Genomic DNA, 19639 nt, shown 5'->3' with positions numbered 1-19639 from the left:
ATTTAATCATGGCAGTATTGATTGACAAAATCATAAAAGTCCATTTGGCATTTTTCATCAACATTTGTTCGGAGGAGCAGTGTTGAAGTAGCTGTTATTTTTTTTTTTTTTAAAGGACTTTATTTTTGAATCTGGTGGCATTTGTTCCTCAGTAATTGTCTGTGTATATGATAGCTTAGTGCTTGCCAGTTATATACTTAGTATGTAGCTGAGGTTTTCTTTGTTGTTGTTTGTTTTTATTGTTTTCTTCTGGCACAATTTACTTGTCTGGCATTATCAGAAGCTTGTGTTGCCTTAGATGAGTAAGTTTGATGGTGTTCTTTGCTGCACTGCAAAGACATTTCTGTGTTTCTATTAGATCTTTACTTTAGAGGTGCTACGTTGATGGTACCTCCAATATTTAGGGACCACAGCCTGCTTGATTCAAGCCCAGTGTTAATGAATGAGCCAGTAGATATAGATCTACTTTCAAATACTAAATCAAGTTTACAAAAGTATCAGTCAGAAAAGTACTTTTCAGCTTTTCAATCATGTAACTTAATAGATGTGGAGTATTTCATTTGCTTAGAGTGCATTGCTGCAGATGTATACTTGTTGCCTGTGTGGAGTACATCTACCTTCATACTTGTTTTAAGTAGTCTAGTCAGTTTTAAATGGACTGTTGCTCAAGAACAGGTTGTTATGCAAAATAGGTGAGGTAATTTGACAACTGAAAATGTCAAACCAAAGTTCTGATTTCCGTTCCTTATGCCTTCCAGATTAATTGTGAAATTGCTTTTTTGCTTTTTTTTTTTTTTTTTTATCACGATTATTAGATAGCAAACAATAAGGATGCATTGAGAAAGACTTGGAACCCCAAATTCACATTAAGAAGCCACTTTGATGGAATAAGAGGTCTGGCTTTTCATCCAGTTGAACCAGTGTTAATAACAGCTTCAGAGGACCATACACTGAAAATGTGGAATTTACAAAAAACAGCCCCAGCAAAAAAGTAAGATTTTTTGTTTTGTTCCATTAAGACATTTTTGCTTATATAAATGGAGCTTCATCTGGGAGCTAATGGGAATTTTTTCTTCAATTTAAAAATAGGAAAACAAGCTCTTAGAGAATTATGGAGATTTTTAAAGAGCACCAGAAGAAACCTACACATGTTCATTAATGTATTTTTTTCGAAAACGGAAACTACTCACCTTTTTTATATTTTCTGTGTAGATATCCTTGCAAATTAATTTACTAGTGAAGATATTTGGATGCAGCCTTGTTAGTGTGCTTGCATCTGTATATAAATACACACGTACACTATATAAGCTTACATAGACACACACACACACACACATGCATATATCTGTGTACAGAATTAGGCATTGATGGAGTTGTTGCTAGGTTTGCTTGAACAGTCTCTTTCATGTTGCTGTGGCCATGACGAAACAAGCAAATTTTTAGCAGGGCTAACATTGAGGGAGTAGTACACGATACCTTTCAGGAAGCTTAGGCAAAGCTTATGGTCTTCCTGAAGTCTGTGATGACAAACCCCTGATTGGTAAAGACCTGAGCAGTACTTAAAGTGATTTGTAACTGCATTACAGCTTCGGTGTAAAAGCGAAGTGTCATAAACCTCTTTCATCAGATAGGGAGTAAGAACACAATGATATATTCCTACTGATACTGATAAGCCTCCACTACTTCCCCACTTTTGATGCACCTGCTGGTTTGATTGGTGTGTGAGAGATCTTAAACTCTCAACCTTGCAAGTCTTTAAATAAAAAAATAACCAAAAATCCTATCATATTTTGAAAGAATGCAAATAATTACTAGATACAGAAAAAAAAATCATGTTAGGAGAAGGGGGAGACTTCAAAAGAGGTAGCACTGATTTTAAGAATTTAGCACTTTTGGATGATTTTTGTAAAGCACTGTGTAAGGTCGTATACATGTTAACATTTTCTTGTACCTCCTTTAGGAGTGCTTCTCTTGATGTAGAGCCAATATATACCTTCAGAGCACATAAGTGAGTATTTGCTAAGAAAATTATCGTATTTTCAGAAATAGAATATTTTTGAACAGAGACAGAATCTTTAAAAATTCCTGACATCAACTACTAGTGCTTCTAGTAGTGCTTTCATGTAGTGCTTCTAGTTCCCATGTTATGTAAAACACCTGCATATGTTCATTTCCTTTCTGCATAGATCTTTTTTGTCTGACACTAAGTAGAGCACAGTTTTATAAAGAAAACGATAAAAAGTATACAGTTCAAATTCAACTAAATTTTCTTTTCATCATCGTATCTCCTGACTTTTTGTTGGGTACATGCATATGTAGAATGAAGCTGTTCCCAGTGAATTAAAATCTATCAAATCATTTTTATGAAGAAGCCCATAATTTTTTAAAACGGAAAAAGTTATTTAAGTGAAATAACAAAGCCTGTAGTTTCAAAGTGTAAGACATTTCATATTTCATGTTCATAATGACTAAATTGTTCTGACCATAGTTATGTTACCAAATATTGTGGAGGTTTTCTTGTGGGAAGTGTTGTAGCATATGATCTGAGAATGCAGAATTTCTGTTGCAAAGAGTGCAGCAAATTTATTGCATTTTTTGTGAAAATTTGAGGATCTGATTGTCATTGTTCATCACTTAATGAAAATGTTAATAGTCAACTTGTTGGGGGTTGGGGTTTCTTCCAGTGGACCAGTGCTTTGTGTGGTGATGAGCAGTAACGGTGAACAGTGTTACAGTGGTGGAACCGACGGCCTCATCCATGGCTGGAATACAACCAACCCGAACATCGACCCCTATGACTCTTATGGTACGTTGTTGTCAGCAACACCAACAAATGATACATCTAGTGACATTAATGTTATGTGGTTAAAATAGTATAATAGGTATGTAATACTTCTTGGAAAATTTTAAAGAGTAAATTGAATATTGGCTTCAATTGCTTTAAGTAAATTTTTGTTTTAATACTGATTATTTGTTGATGAGAAGATGAAATGTGTCATTTTCATAGAAGTGCTTTGGTCTCTTCATAATTTTGATAAACAGCTGGGTTGAAAAAGTATAAGGTTAAACCAAATACTCGGCAAGTGCAGGAAATGTGTATTTTAACGTCCTTTTCTTTGACAAATCTCTGTGCATTTGAGATAAGAAGAGGTTGTCTAGTCTGAGACCAAAGCTGTTAATGTTTTCTGTGAACTGATAAAAAGACCTAGTTCAGTAAGGTTTACTAGATCTGAATGGGTCTCAGCCTTGTGTCTGGGTTTTAAAACATTCTTCACTTCAGATATGCTTGGCCTCAAAGTTGTATTTTGAAGAAAAAAAAAAAAGACTAATATGCCATTAATGGTTGCTTGAGAGAGAATTACGAAATGGAAGTCTGTTTTCCAAACTTTGATACTGTCCTTTCTGCTTAAACTTTGATTTATTCCATTAGTTGCAAACTAAATACCATATATGCTGATGAAATTAAAGTATCTTCATCCCAGAATAATTGAGACTATTATGTTGGCATGATCTGGTTGTGTTTTTTTTTTTGTTGTTTTGTTTTATGGACTAGCTTGTTGAGGCTGGTCCATAAGCACACAGACCAAGATACAAATGTTGAGTTAATGCAATCTTTGTTCTGAAATGTTTCGTTTGTCTTTTGTTCACAGATCCTTCTGTTCTAAGAGGTGCTTTTGTAGGCCACACAGATGCAGTGTGGGGTCTGGTTTACAGTGGCACACACCAGCGTTTGCTGTCCTGTTCAGCAGACGGCACTATACGTTTATGGAAAACTACAGAAATTGCTCCAGCTCTCAATATATTTAATGATAATCAAGGTACAGAAAAGTGCCCTAACTTAAAGTTCATTACCGCTATTCAGAATGTCATAGTTTTGGCTATTGACTAGAAACCTTCCTTTTTTTTTTTTTTTTTTTTTACTGGATTTTGTATCTCAATGGGTGTTTTTGTGGGGTGGTAAATTTTGAGTCTCTTCTTCTTTGACACCAGATAATATTGATACCTACACATAGGGGGATGCACACATTTAAAAATTACTGCAGGTTGTCTGCTGATGTTACTAGATCCATGGAATATAATGCATCTACTACATAATTGATATTCAGACTGAGCTTCCGTTAGGCCTTTGCTTCTGGTTTGGCCAGAATAAAAATCCCTTATTGCCAGAGCAATTTGGAACAGTCATTGCTTAGGCTCAGGGCAGTGGCCTAGTACCCTTCTAGGTGAGGTTTCTTGTGCCACTGACAAGGAAATAGAATTGCCAGATTGCAATTGATTTTCTAGTTTGTGCATTAAATAAAAAGCAATAATCTAGTCACCCTAAGTGCTGCTTATTGGAAAAAAATCAGTCCTTAGGATTTAGTTGCTAAAATATGATGCACAGACCAAAATCCTGTTCTTTAGAGACTTAACTTCTTGGAGTTGCTGTTTCAGTAAACACTCTAGAAGGAGTCACTTGACATTGACTTGACATTGTCTTAAGAACCATTTTACACCTAATGCTTCTAAAGGTAACTCACAAACCAAGGCAGTTCTTTGGTTCTTATGAAAAACTTCAAGGCAAAATAAACTTTGGCAGAACTGAACAGACTTCCTGAACTATGGTGTAAAGCTGATCAGTTCTGTCATTACTTGTTAGTTTAAATAGACTGAGCAAAATAGAAACAGTTCTGGCAAAACTATGTTTCCAAAAGTCTGCAGGGTTCTGTCAGAATTGTAACTGCTTCACTTCCAGCTTGCCTACCTCTCTACTTTGAAGATTTCCTGGAAGATTTTCTGGTTTTGATTTAAAAAAAAAAAAAAAATAATAAAATAAAATAAAATAAAATAAATGAAGTTATTAAATTAATGAGGGGCAAATGGGAAAGGATAGTCTCGACTCACAGAGTTAATCAGTGTTTTTTTATATTCTAAACTGTGAATTAAAACGCAGACGTGAAATTCAAAGGTTCTTCTTTGAAAGAGAATTTTGCCTATGGCTTACTAAAAACTTGAACAAACTCTCTAAAATATTCAGCAGTCATCCCTCAAATCCTTTAGATTAACCATTGCAGGCTTACCAGGAAGCTGCAGGTAAGCAGGCATTGCAGTGATAGAAAAGGTCACTTCAAAACAGTACAGGTTTCATCTTCATGACTGTCTTTTTTGGCTTTACTGTGGTATCTGTAGTGACTTAACATTTCTGAGCACACAGCGCATGCAAGTAAGATGTTTCTCCCATGAGCGAGGTGATGACACTCCTGCATTATCTGGATCAATGGACATAGGCTACTTAATTTGGGTATCTCACTATATACCTCTCTTCCTTCTCCTGACATCTGTTAGAACTGATAGTGTTCTTTCACATAGTTGGTAGAGACCAGTACATTTGAGGAGAGAAATTTTAAGGGTTATTTCTTATACCCAAGATCTGCTCATCTGACCTTCTGTCCAGTAGTGCTCAGGTATCCACGGTGTAAAGACACTGGTGTGTGTGTGTGTGTGTGTGTGTGTGTGTGTATGTATATCATAATAGGCACAACGGAAAAAGTTCTGAGTTCTGTGATATGAGCTGAAAAATGTATTTATTTAACTTTCCATGCTGTTAGTGTCAGCAGATAAAATTTAGATCTGGAAACCTTTTTTTTTTTTTTTTAATGTCTGAAGTCCAGGTTAATAACAACTTAAAATTGTCTGTCTTGTAAATGATTTTTCCGCTTTGATATCATGTCCTTAAACTGGAGGTTAGGTTGAAAATTTTTCTCAGAGTTAAGGGAAGAAAAAGGACAGGGAGCTGGAGAGAGTGGAGGTTCCTATTGCCAGTAGATTTCTGTCTAGCCCCAGTTCCAGACAGAGCATCTTAGTAAAGAACATTGTTCATATGCATACCAGAAAAATAGGAATAAAGAAGTGATCATTCAGGGCAATCTGTTTAGATTGGTATATAGTGTAGTTTTAAAAATGTAACATTTCTTTTCATATCCGTGACCCTTTAAATGTCAAAGTGCTTAGTGTTCTTTTATTTTTTTTAACAGTCGAATCTTACAAAAATAATCTCTACATTATTTTCTAGAAATGGGAATCCCTTCATCAGTAGATCTTGTGAGCAGTGACCCAAGCCTGATGGTAGCATCATTTAACACTGGACACACTAGCATTTTTAACATGGAGACACGACAACGAATTCTTACCTTGGAGTCTGGAGTAGATACTAGTATGTATCCAAAAAAATATATATATATTGCTTAAGATCAAATCAGATGCTATTAATGTTTTTTTCAGTGTTTTCAAGCAATCAGTCAGATGACTTGTTATGATATGTTATTATTTGTCAGATAACAAGTTAGGATAACTTGAAGCATTAATTATGTTAAACACTGTATTTTAAGGTGTATCAGTAAGTTGTTATTACTATACCTGAGTGCACGGGCATTTCAGTAGCAGAAGAGTGAATATAATTTTGAAAGAAGGTAGAAGAAACAACTGCAGACACTCTAAATTATCCTTTGAGGAATAGCGCTGGAAAGAAAAGCATAGATTTCCCAAGCTTCTTTAATAGAGCCCAGTGATCTTGTCAGCTTCAGGATTTTCTATTTTCTCTTTAGTCCAAAATTGCGAGGTAGAGGTAATACCAGGCAAATCTAAAGTTGAATTTATTAAAAATTTGGGAGCGTGTGGGGGACTTCCCTTATATTTTTTGTCACAGCTATCACTTTTCTAAGTTTTGTATAGACTTCCAACTCATTTGCAGTTGGTCTTTCTTTGAAGTTTTCACCATAGGAGATGAACAGAACTCCAGTGAAAGAGTATTCAAAGTCCTACATAATGCTTTGGATTATGGCAGTGGCCAATATCACATGCTCTGGAGGAAACTGTAATTAGCCTGCTATCAATAAATTATTTTATCCTGGCATTAGGAATGAGACCATAATGAGCTGAAGCCTGAAGTTTCATATTCAGGCCAAAATAGTAAACTGATAACAACATAAATGTTCAATCCTTCTTTAAATTCTGATAACTTTTTTTCGCCTAAAAGTTTTATGTCAGTGAATTCTATTGTCCAATTATATTTTTATAAGGGAGTAAGCCCTTCTTGTTAGCTCGTTTGCTTGTCTGTTTTAAAAGTAGTTGAACAACTCTGTCGTTTTATAAGAGGGAACAGAATATCCCATCTCCCTTCTTTGCGTTATTACTTTTTTTTTTTTTGTAGTCCAGTATCTTTTGTTTCTGTCTGAAAAAATAGTCCTGAATCACCTATCTCTATTCAGTGAAGTTTTCTTCTTGCCATTTGTTTTCACTTCCTCCTCATTACTGTTATTTAGGAGTATTCCTTTTTAAAAAGGAAGACCATGGTATAACCAGCAGTCTCTGTTTAGTGTTTTCAGTTACATAACAGTACTATAATACTTATGTATATTAAAAAACACAAACAAACTTGTACAAGAATGAATGGAACGATGCAAGAGGAGAATGAATCACCTGAAATGCCCTACCACCACCATATAGGGAATCTGCTGTTCAGTGAGGGCCTCATTCTGTTTGGCATTTTATAAATTAAGGAAAACTGGCTGTGATGCAGTCTTATGCTTTTAATAACTTCTAGGGGTGTGTTTATTAATAAAAATGTTTTTGCCTCAGTTAACACTTTTGATAATTCTTAAGTGTCCTATGGAAGGTTCAGATCCTATAGTGGACTTTTATTTTGTTTATAAGATTTTGATTAGCTGATCTGACTGTTCTTGGCAGCAGGTTAACTGGATACAGTCAACTCCTCCATGAAAAAAAACCAAAAACATAACTGTGTTTTGATAATTTGTGGAATGGCTGTGTTTTGCATAGTAGTCTGTCCCTCTTTAAGACCACTCTTGTAGTAGTAGTCTGTGTGTCACATCAATGCCTAGGTTTCCAGTCAAAAAATGAACCACCAGAATATCTTTCTTTACTTTAATTTCCCAGTTCCTCTGTGTGTGTATAAATATAAAATAACGATGTTTCAAGATTGTTGAATGCTAGGAAAATGATTCTCATGAATAGCCGGGTATGCTTTTCTTCAATTAGAATTTTAATCAGCGTGTATCAAATGATGGTAGATGGGTATTGTTCTGTGGGGATGAGAGCAAGGGATCCTGTTTGCTTTGAAACATACAGCCAATTATGTTAATTTTTCCCGTACTGCCTGTTTGCTATGGAAAAAGTTTAGCTGGACAAGAGGAGGAATGTGGAGGTGGGAAATGCAAAAATAGTATTTTCATTCATTTATTGGTTCCCTGTCTTACTTGATGCACCCATCTAAAACTGTGGCAAAAAGTTAGACTGTACCTGTTTGTATTTACACTCATTTGTAAGGTTAATTTACGTCTCTATGTGTGCATAATTTGGAAAGAGTAAAAGGGTTTTTAGAGTTTTTAGAGTAAAACAGTTTATGTAAGGTTTTCAGTTGAGTTTCCATCGCATTAGGTAGAAAATTGTATTGCAGATAAGATTGATTACTTATTTTTTAAGTAGCAATCTTTCAAAGCGCTTGGCAATTTACATGTGTTGATACGTATGATTTTTTTTCTTAGCAGTCAGTTCCTCCTGTCAGATAAATAGAGTCATCAGTCATCCAACTCTTCCAATTAGTATCACAGCTCACGAAGACAGACACATCAAATTCTATGACAACAATACAGGTATGCATATCTTTGGCAGGACTTAGTCATAGCAGTTGTAGGACATAACAAAAATTTCATTATGGCTAATATTATTCAAACAAATGCTGAGGGATACAAAGAATTGAATATTCCGTGAAAAAGAAATCGTCTTTTCATTGTTAGAGCCCTGAAATTACCAGTCTATATAAAAATGTATTGGGTAATTAGCATGAAGAGAAGCTTCTTTTTAGTTTGCGTGTCCTTATGTTCATTGTGTGTACCTGAATTCTTTTGATTTGAGGGCAGGAAGCTTGGTCACTTCCTTAGTTCTTTAAAGATCTCTGCTTGATGGTTTCCTTACAGGGCATCATTCTCAATTTGACATACTGTATTTCTCCAAATCTCTTCTGCAGAAACAGCTGGACACTTACAGTGTGTTTTCTAATTTGTAATGAGAGTTGCACTAAGATGTGTAATTAAAAATGCTGTGATTTTAAAGGAATTTTTGGTAGGAATAGTAGTATTAAATTGTTATTCTTACCGTGAATCTTGTGAATTGTTATTCTGACTGTGATAATCTTTAGCCTGTGACTTCTTTGTTTCCAGGTCACACTGCCCTAAAAGTTAAAAGTGAGATTTTTCAATATTTTTGTTGATTATAAGTTAGCTACTCCCCCCATGTGTGTTAAATAAGAAGAGGTCAAAGCACCCAAGGGAAGCTGAGAAAAAAGCTGAAAATAGATGATTTGTTCAATGATAGAGTTCTGTAATGTACAGTAGAGGAAACGCTGAGCTTTTCATATTACTTCTGATTTTCAGCAGCTTAGAAAATACATTTGACCCATGTTTTCTTATTTTTCATATCAAATCATTGCTATAACCATAATAATAAGCTGTAATAGAACATTAATTCCCTCTGGGTTCATTAAAATTATCCCATATTCTTATTTAGTTTATTTCACTGTTAATCACTATATTCAGCCCCTGTCCTCCTTCCAAGTCAAAATCTTACTGCTGGACTCACTTAAGTCACTTCATGTGCAGATACTTAATGTGCACAGCGATATTGTAGCATCAATGTGGTTTTGCCCACACAAAACAAAGGGCTAACAAAGTTTGTGGTATTGGTTCTGCATCTTTCCTGAGACTGTAAACATTAAAAGAATGGCAGCTTCATATTTTTTCCTAATTCAGTCATGGGAGAAAATAACGTATTATTAAACAGACTGTGTTTAAGCAGTGAATATGGGTATCAGTGAATTCCAGAAAAATAACCTACATCTTTTCTTTCAAAGGCAAACTGATCCACTCCATGGTAGCTCACTTAGATGCGGTTACAAGTTTAGCTGTTGATCCTAATGGCTTGTACTTGATGTCCGGCAGTAAGTACATGAAATTTCATTTTCCTTTTCTCACAGTGGTGGCAAAAATGAGAATTATAAAGAAAACCATTTCCCCTTTCTTTAGGTCATGACTGTTCGATTCGCTTATGGAATCTTGAAAGCAAGACCTGCATCCAAGAATTCACTGCTCATCGCAAAAAATTTGATGAGTCCATTCATGATGTGGCATTCCACCCATCCAAATGTTATATTGCCAGTGCAGGAGCAGATGCCCTGGCGAAAGTGTTCGTATGACAGAGTGCTTCCATTTCAACTCTAGCTTTGTATATATTTAACCAGCTGCACAAAAGAGAAGAGGTGGGCATGAATCTTCTTATCCTGCCCTATAATTCAGAGAATGTTTGTAAGTGTTTAGTTTTTGCAGGGTGCTGTTTTCTAAATTGAAGTTTGTTCTGGTTTCTGTGAGCTCAGCTGGTGCTGAGAGCTTGGAAACTCTCAGTTTCAAATAGTTCAAAAAAAAAAAAAAAAAAAAAAAGGCGCTTTTATTTCAGAGGGTGTGAATTTTCGTCCAGGCAGGCCTTGGGTGAAACTAGGTCTATGTATTCTCTATTAATAAAATGGAGTACTGGAAAGAAGGGGTTTAATTGCTTCAGGGAGAGGGAAAAGAGGGAAACTTTCTGGGATGCTTCTCATTGAGGAACTGTGACGTGCTTAAAAATCAAATCACCTGGAAAAAGTGTCAGTTCATGTGCTCATTACTGTGTCTTGTGAGAGGCACTTTGTCATCCCTTTGGTATTACTAAGCAGATTGTTCAGAGAGAGGTAGCTGATGCTTAATCTCAGCCACCTGGCTGCTAGCTTAAGATAAATGTGGTTAAAGGAAAGCAAGTTACTAACATAAATTGAAAATACAGTGAAGTTTTATTAAATCTTCTGTGTTATACAGCAAATATTTAGTTTGCAAAAAAAAAAATTATATAATTTTTTTAAAGACTGCATTAGTGTGTGGCTAGAAGCTGAGCCTTTAGTCCCAATTAACAACAGACTGAAGCAGTCTGTATATACTGTAGTAGCAGATTAACTTATTCAGATTTATAATGCTGTTTATTCTTGGAGATCTGGCACAAGAAATTATCGTAAGACTTCCCAAAGAGACTATTTTACAGTATAACTATCAAATGTTCATCTCCTTCTGTTCCAGCTTAAAAAAAAAAAAAGGTATCGTTCTGGGCATTGTGGTACCATGACATGTTTAATTACTTTTGAAGATTAAACCTATGCCTGATGCTTTGTGTGAGTCCTGCTAGTGTAATAGTTGCCAACACAAAGTCAGTCTGAAAGATTCTGCCACTTCTAGAGGTATTTCCATACTTCAGCATTTGTGGAACTTCTCAACATGTCCACTTCACTGGGTGTATTATGCCATTAATTAGGTTACCTGAAAAATTAGTACTTTTTTAAGTTCTTCAACAGATGTGCTTCTCTGTTGATACAAGTGGCAAATAACTTTTAAAACAAGATTTTAGTGATTTTATCCATTCTTAAAGGAAAGTGAGTGGATTCTTTTCCGTATCATGAGAGTTTTTACTATTCTTCGGTCTGAAGCTGGCATTTTCCTCAGAAGGAAAGGCAGAATTGATGCTGGAGATTATTTCTGGTACTGATGTGAGTAGGAAAGAACCCAATCCATGCAACTCTTTTAAATACCAGCGTGAGGTTAAGACTGGAAACTGATAAAAATCTTTACCTTTAAACTGACGTTTTTTAAGAAGGAATCATTGAAAGATACCAACATAGGGTTTGACCATGTTGTTCTTAGTGTGATATTTGGAGATGGGACCACATTTGAAGCTGAACTCAGAGTTTAGATTAACCGTATTATTTAGAATAAAAGATTGACCTGTGCTGTTTGAGCCTGCAACACATTACTGCTAAAATATCCTGGAATACCTTTTGTTGCTCAGAATATTCAGATATGTCACTTCATGATATTGATATGCAATATATTTCCATAGATAAGATTAGAACTTTTACCGTGAAACAGATGACTACAATAGTAAATCAGATTATTTAGTTTTTATAAAGTGTGTTGGTTATGATGAAAAGGGGGAAACTTGGCTGCAAAACTGAGCATTCAACTTTGTGAGAGTTCTGTGTACTTGACTCATATTCTTTCAGTGTCATTATTTTATTTTCTTTTTGGAGAGGAAATTACAAAGATTTATTTGAAAAATTCTAAAAGCTATGTATATTATATATGTGTATATATATTGTAAACTTGTATTAAATGTCTAGTAAGGGAAGACTCCATGGGTGCATTTTAATGTTTTAGTATTAAGAGTTCTCATGAGTTTGTGTATACAGAGGATAATGGCGTGAGTATGAAATGAATGTTGTGCTTTTGCTTCCACAATACGATATGTAGTTAGTTGTTTAAATTGCTGTACATAAAACTAATAGGCCAGCATGCTTGTTTTTTAAAACTGTCATTCTGATTACAATTGGAATGTAAGAAATGGCTGTTCAAATGTGAATTGAAAGATGTTTCCTTCTCACTATTGAGCTCTTGCTCAAACTGAAAAGTGTTTTTTTTTTTTTAAAGCTGGCAATAGCTAGAGGATGAGGTGCCTTTAAAAAACAAAACAAATGTAGCCTTACAAAGAGGTTGTGGAGTATATATATTTTTGTGCTGGTCTTCATAATTGATGTCAATGTCTTTTTACTGTACTTGGTCATGTACTTGTAGGACTGCGGGGTATTGTGCATGAGCCTGCCAGATCTTCTGAACATCATCATAGGAGTTAGGGACGAAAAAATTATTTAGGTTATCTAGTCCATCTGTTTGCTAAAGCCGGATTGTAGACTTGTGCATTTTAATATTGTCTTGGCCAGTGAGGTTTTGTATATGTTCTAAATGATTAGGCTTCCTTTGGAAGATTATTTCAATGATTGCTTCTCACTGACAGGAGGAATTATGTGATGTTTAGTAGTTCTTTTTGTAACGTCATGCCAGTATTCCAAGCCATGCTTTGTGCCATTTAAAATATTTCTAATCACTTTTGTAATTTGGAACCTGCAGGTAGGCAGTACTTTCTAGCTGTATATTTCCATTTCTTTCTACTTTCTTCAAGCTATTTTTCAGTCTGCTCTTTTTATACAACTCTTCTTTTTTTTTTTTTTTTTTTTTCAGCTTTTTAGCTCATTTCTCCATGTCTTGGTGCCCACAACACCATTGCGTATGCAATGAGTTGTTGGACTTAGTCTGAAGGTGATCTGGTAAATGTGATTTGTCCATGTCCTCCCGCCAGCCCAAAACACGATGCTTCTGTGTAGGAAGTCCAAACTTCTTGGTCTGGTGTCTCACAAGCCCAAATCTTAGTTCTGACAAAATAAGATTTTTTACATATAGACTAAGCATTGCTGCTTCTCATGTTTCTCTCTCACTTTCAGTGTGTCTTTATGATTCTTTTGCAGCTAGGTACTTCTGTTTCATGATTAACCTGTTTTTGTAAGCTTTGAACTTCTGAGTGCGCTAATTTTTTTTTTTCGTTTTACCTGCAGCTCTTTCTGGCTCAATATAATTGGTAACTTTCATGAATGTGATACGTGCATCTAAAGATGTAAATGAGACTGGACCTAATGCTTATTCTTGGAAAAAAAAAAAAAAAAAAAACATTTTTGTGCAACTCTGTATATTGCATTTTACCATTAAGTTTTTTCCTGTATGTAGTATACATGCTACATTTTTTTGAATGGTTAACTCATATAATTTTTTAATGTACTACTGTGCTACTGATTTTGGTTTTACTAACTAATTTAATGGGAGAATTTGCAATCCTTTCATAAATTGAAAATTGTTCCACTAGGTTTTTTTTAAGTACTTTCATTTTTATTTAGAATTTACTTCACTGTGCTGTGTGCTTTTACGTATTTGATTTGGTTACCAAAACTCTTGCACAAAATGATTTGGAATAGCCTGGAAGAAGCTCTAGATATAATTCTACTGTGGAATACATTTCCCTCACTGCTATATAATCCTTGGGCTTGCTTTTTATTGTGCCTCAATGACAGAAGTGTTTTGACACACCAAGTAAAAGTTTTAGCTTACTAGTTACAAGAAAATCACATGATGATTATTTTCAGATCTCATTCATCTTTATTTTGATTTAAAAACAAACAAACAAAACAAAGCTTCTTTACCAAGAAGTGTGGACAACTACATGCTATATAGCGTGGGTTATTTTTCTAGTCTGTATTCAAATAACATTATTGTCGCAGTCCCATACGTGATGTGTTTGAGTAAAAGTGTGGTGTTCACCATACAGCTTTGTGATTGGGCGGTGCAGCACCATTTTGCAGCTGTGAATTTAAATTAAACAGAAGCTTGTCCTTCTGAATAAATGTAAAACAGATAAAGGACTTAGTTACGCCACCCTTTGCAGTACACCTGTGTGTTAAAACACAAGGATGGAGGTGAGGGAAGGGAACACATCTGAAATCAGTGTCATTTTGGGGAACAGCACTTTCCATAACCTGATGTGTCACATCAGCAGTGTTTCCTTGTCAGAAGTGTTAGTCCATCCCACAGGAAACAAGAAATTAAAAAGCAGGCATAACCATCTGATAAGCAAGTTTTCTGAATGCCTCTCAAGATGTGTGTTTGGAAGCGTTTTCAGACTGTGCTTTGGCAGCGTCTTTCCAGACTGTTCTGGGGAGCCTACTTGACTGTGAAGCATTTAATACAAATTATATCTAGTAAATCTAGTAAAACCTGGTAAAGTAGGCTGGGTTATGGAAGAAAATGCAGTTACTGTGTTTGTGCCTGTACAAGACAGCTCTAGAACAGTCTTCTTTGCAGAAGCATCAGACTGGCAATCTAACATGAATAATTTCTGCAGCATGAGAGTTCCTGCAAATGAGATCATTCATATTTTACTTTGAAGATCTGTAGGCAGTGGTCATTTGGATCGTGCTGAGCAGTGAGGGAAGCAGGGAGGCTGTTTGCTGAGCTCTGGAAGGTTGAGCAAGTTAAGTGGCCAGAACCAATGTGCCCTCCATGGAACTTGTGTCATCTCAGCAGAATTAGGCTGGGAAGCAGTGCAGATTTAGCCTGATGGTATCACAGGGAGCAAAGGAAAACCCTTCAAATATAGAGTGGCAAGTTAGTGAAGTTTTCCCATAATGATTCTTCAGATTTATTCATTTGTCCATTGGTTGCAGGTTGTATGAAGGACAAATTCTAGTGTATGTTCAGATTCCAAATTACGCCCTTTTGTGTCAAAGGTGAATATCATTTGAATTTCAAGCTATGTCACTTTAGACAAGGTGCCCCCATTTGCATGCGTTGCTAAATATTGCTTTGTCATCTTGATTTTACTTTCTCACATAAATGAATAGGACCAGCGGTTCCAGGTGATTTGTGACTTGCTTAGCCTGCATGTCTTTTCAGCGTTCTTGCAGGTGAGCTGGAATTCTGATCAGCTTCATGGAAACTACTGTGCAAAGATGCTGCTGCTTATAATACAGCATTTAAAAACATTCTGAAAATTGTGGCTGTATGGTGAAAATTGTCTTGGCCTACACAGTGAAAAACAAAGATCAGAGTATAATAGTGAAATGTTCACATATGGTAAATTGGTTTGTATAAAATGTTGTAGTCTGACACAGTCATTGATTTTTTTTTTTTTTTTTTTTTTTTGGACATCTGCTGCTGGTGAGCATCATAGTGGTGTTGAGATGTTAGTATTGAGTGACAGAGAGGAAACAAAGATTTTTCTGAAAAACCTGTTCTTCCCTCCACGCCCAAATCTGACAAATGTTTCAGGAATCTTCCTTTTTCCATAAGGACATGGAGGCGTTGAGAATGTTCTATCTAAATCCGGCAATATCTTTAGTTGAAGATGTTACAATTGGTGAACCATGCTGGCTGCTTCATCAGTTTAGAGAAGAACAGTTACTGAAACTAATGGCCTGTGAACTGCTAGGCAAAACCTCTGCAATGTTTCTGCTGAGCCGCAGTGAAACTGGTAAGAACCAAGTCATAGGCAGTGTTTAATCCATCACGTTAAAGATGGATTGACCAACAAGAAGTAACCCACATTTTGAAAGGCAGCCTTAGGCCCAACAGAGTGAATGAACAAACGTGGGGAGTGGGGGGGGACTCAAATGACCTGTGTGTAAATAGCCTTTGCTCAGACAAGTGCTCTTGTTCAGCTGGTGGGACTCATCCCAGGAGGGAAACTCCTGGTAAATGGGACCTTTAAAATGATGCCTCTGCCTGTGCTTACATATACACATGTATGTGTGTATATGTATGTGTGTGTGTATATGTGTGTATTTGTATACATCTATATACACACCAGTTGTGCAGGTTATCAGTCTGATTTTTAATCTTCCCACTTAAATCTTTCCTTAGGCTATATTTTCCTTGGAATCTTAAAATCCCATATGCAGTAGACTCTCATTGAAAGGTATATTTCATAAAGGACTATTGTTTTTCTTTCAGACTGTTTTTTGAAAGGTATTGGGGTTTGGGCTTCGGTCCTCCTCCTCCCACCACCAAAAGGCTGTTCTGTACCTCCTTATTCCCAGTTCATCTAAGTCTGCTGAGTTCTCTCTTATCCTACCTGCTGACCTAATTTTGCTGCTGTGTTGTCAGTTGTGAAAACTTAGGAAGTACTGTACCATTCAGGGTTTCTGAGAATCTCAATTCCACTACAGAAGGTGTAATTCCAGTTCCATAGTACAGTTCGTGGGTCTGAACAGGGTCATTGTCAAGAGAGATTTGTTGCTGGATGACAAAGTATAGATGAACTAAAGTGGCATTCAGTAACACGTGCCCTTCAGCCCATCCTGACCAAGTTGTGGTGTTGTGTGCTCCACTAACTTTTTGCAGTCTTTGCTGCCAAGCCACTCTGTGATCCTGGGAGGTCGCCCCCGTGGTCAAACCATGCCTGCACGTGTGCTTTTGAAGCTGCTCAAAGCCTTGTGTGGACAATTCCCTCCGCTTGAATTGCAGCGCCCCCCCAGATTGTTCCTTGCTATTTCACAGAAAGCCTTGGTCCCCACACCAGTGTTAGGCTGTAAAGCTGAGAAGATTTACGCAGCTGGATTTGTCCTGCTCTGCAAGGAAAGGGATAACTTGTCTCCAAGCCAAATATTTTCATTGCTTTGCATTACTTACAAAAGCAGCCAAAAACATTGTATAAGGGAAAAGCAATGGACTTCAAGCTAATATTTTTCCATTGAGAATTTATTTTTTTATTTTTCCTATCATTGAAATAGTGCTTTTTGAATGTAGATTGTTTTCAGATGTATGGCTCCTAGAATTGTCTCCGTGCAGTCAGGCATCTACAAACATGCATAGGTTTTGAAAACTGTCTCATATGTGAGCACTTTTTCTGGAAATGCGAAATGAGCATGTTTGCTAATAATTTCTTGTACCTTTATAGCCCAAACAGACTGAAAAGCAGTCTTGTGCTATATTTTCCTTGAATTGTGCACCTGAAACTTACAGAAATCTGTGATAAGAAAAATATTATTGCTGTAAGATTTTCTATTAATATTTGTCAGCACATACCTGCATTGTATTTCGTATAAATATCTTCAGTTGTTTTCTTTTAAAAGAAATTGTCAGGTTAAAAAATTAAAAAAAAAAAAAAAAAAAAAAAAGGCAGATTTCTTTATGGGATTTTCACAAGTAAAATTGAAGTAATTTTCAGCATGATCAGTTTGGATTGTTGTTGTTTATATTCAGCTACTTCCCCCTGCAAAACAAAAGAAAAACCTGTTGACGTTAGTTACCTGACAGTTCTTTCAGAGAAGGTGCCAGAGGTAGGAACCACTTAAATGTTAGTAATTCCGTTTGCTCCTCTTCTGTTTTAGGCCACTTCCATGACAGTTGATAGGAAAAGGCTACTGTGACTTATATATGAACTCTTGCTTAAACAGCTAAAAGAAGTTAAGATTCCCCTTCAGAATTATGCTGAGGTTATGATTTTGCACGCCAGTTTTGAATGACTACTTTGAAACAATGTTGGGCTTCAAGTGTCTTGCAAAGTGGTGAATCCAAATGAGAAATGCCTACTTGTTGAGTAATAGTCTGCTTGTCAGTTTGTGTATGGCTCGGTACAAAGCTGTCAAACTACAATACCACCAAACTACCTTGTTTAAATGCTACTGTTGTACAAAAGTGAATGTGTTGGTTGTTTTTTTTTAAGTGAGAAATACTGTTTTCTAATTTGTGAAGGAAATAGTTTTCTTGGGAGTAAGGATTCAAAAAACTCACGTGTTTCAAAGATTTCAGAAAGGCTTCTTGTGGGAAACAAAAAAAAAAAGTGAAAAAGTGATCATTCTCCAAAGATCAAAGATTTGATAAGCCTTTATAAGAAAAAGTATAAATATTTGCTATACGTGAAAATGCTTCTTCAAACACTTAGTATTAAACTTTTACTAAAATTCAATATTTTAAAATCCTGGATAAATATCTGAAATGACAAGGTAGAAAATTCAGAGGGAGATTATTTTGAAATACACCACTATATTTTTGAGCTTCTTGATTGCAGCCCTGAATTTTCTCTTTTTCACTGCAATTCATACTTTGTGAAACTTCTTGGATAGGTTCTATTTAAAGCTACATTCACTTGCCTGAATAATCCAGATAACTATTTTGTCATTAAAATTATATAGATCTGCATATGTTAGTGTGCCATTTAAAATGAGACCACGTTGAGGTAACCATGCAGGTATTTATATTGATATGACAGTAGTGAAGTGGGATAGCTGTATACTGTACCCGCGTTCTGTGCTGAGCAAAATCACATGGACTTCCAGAAACAAGCAATGGTTTTTAAGAGCAGCTTTATTTAATGTTACAGCAGCAAGTAAGTGTCATTTGTACCATATAATTATGTAAATTGGGTGCTAATAAATACTATTTTTCAACATTTTGTATTGTGTTCATAATTTTGTGTTTTTCTCATAAAGTTTGTGCTCTTGGAGTATGTACCGGGAGGGGGAAGTGCACACGGTCTAGTGCCTTGGATGTGGAGGGGCTCGAGGTGACTTCATGTGAACCTTTTGAACTGTACCGAGGGTTACCATTTAAGGGGCTGTCTCAATTTCTCCGTTCTCCATATGTCTTGTTTTTGTACTGTTCTGTTGCCTCGTCACTGTTGGCACCCTGCATAAGGCACGTGGTCCCTGCTGTCTGCCTCGGCTGAAGACGCGTGCAGGGTGGGAACGGTGCCGTTGCTCAGGAACTATCAGCCTCCCCTGATCACGGTGAAACGTGGTGCGCTTCCTGGGTAGAACATTTGTTTAAAATAAAAATAAGCGCATGGTTCTGCCCTTGGGGAGAGGATGAGGGAGAGCAAACCACACATCACAGATGGTAGCCGCGTTGCTACGGGAAAACGCTCAGAACAACGCTGCTGAGGGGGTGGTATGGGAACCTACACAGAACCGAGCAGAACAACTTGTCAGCAAGTCCGTCCTGTTGGGGTTTTTAAGCTTGTAGGTGGGACAAATGAAGTTCTCGTCTCTTCTCTCTCCCCGGTAGGTAAAATAAGCCTTCTGCTTTAGTCCTATTCCTCTTCCCTCCTCAGAGGAAAATAAGGATTGTTGTACGAAATGATGGTACAAATTCATTCAGCCTGTGTTTTGCCTCCAGAGAAGGTCAGTAGA

General features: G+C 36.3%; 1 protein-coding gene across 4 annotated transcripts in view; it reads left to right on the top strand.

Annotated features, from left to right (window-relative positions):
- The window catches only part of STRN (striatin), a 68910-nt gene extending 50038 nt beyond the window's left edge, over positions 1-18872 (top strand). For 2 of the 4 annotated variants that reach the window (XM_084283515.1, XM_084283513.1), the window contains 8 exons: positions 816-991; positions 1961-2008; positions 2685-2806; positions 3651-3818; positions 6053-6193; positions 8544-8651; positions 9908-9994; positions 10080-18872. In XM_084283515.1, coding sequence (XP_084139641.1) covers positions 816-991; positions 1961-2008; positions 2685-2806; positions 3651-3818; positions 6053-6193; positions 8544-8651; positions 9908-9994; positions 10080-10249 — 1020 coding nt within the window. In that variant the 3' untranslated portion in view covers positions 10250-18872. The remainder of the gene's footprint in view (positions 1-815; positions 992-1960; positions 2009-2684; positions 2807-3650; positions 3819-6052; positions 6194-8543; positions 8652-9907; positions 9995-10079) is intronic. The other 2 variants (XR_014618266.1, XM_084283514.1) reach the window with 2 other exon arrangements.
- Positions 18873-19639: the final 767 nt, after the last annotated feature.

Source organism: Netta rufina (genome assembly GCF_964035555.1).
Source record: "Netta rufina genome assembly, chromosome: 3".
NCBI classification, from domain to species: Eukaryota; Metazoa; Chordata; class Aves; order Anseriformes; family Anatidae; genus Netta; species Netta rufina.
Note: the sequence above shows the minus strand (reverse complement) of the source record. Positions and strands in the feature narration are given on the sequence as shown.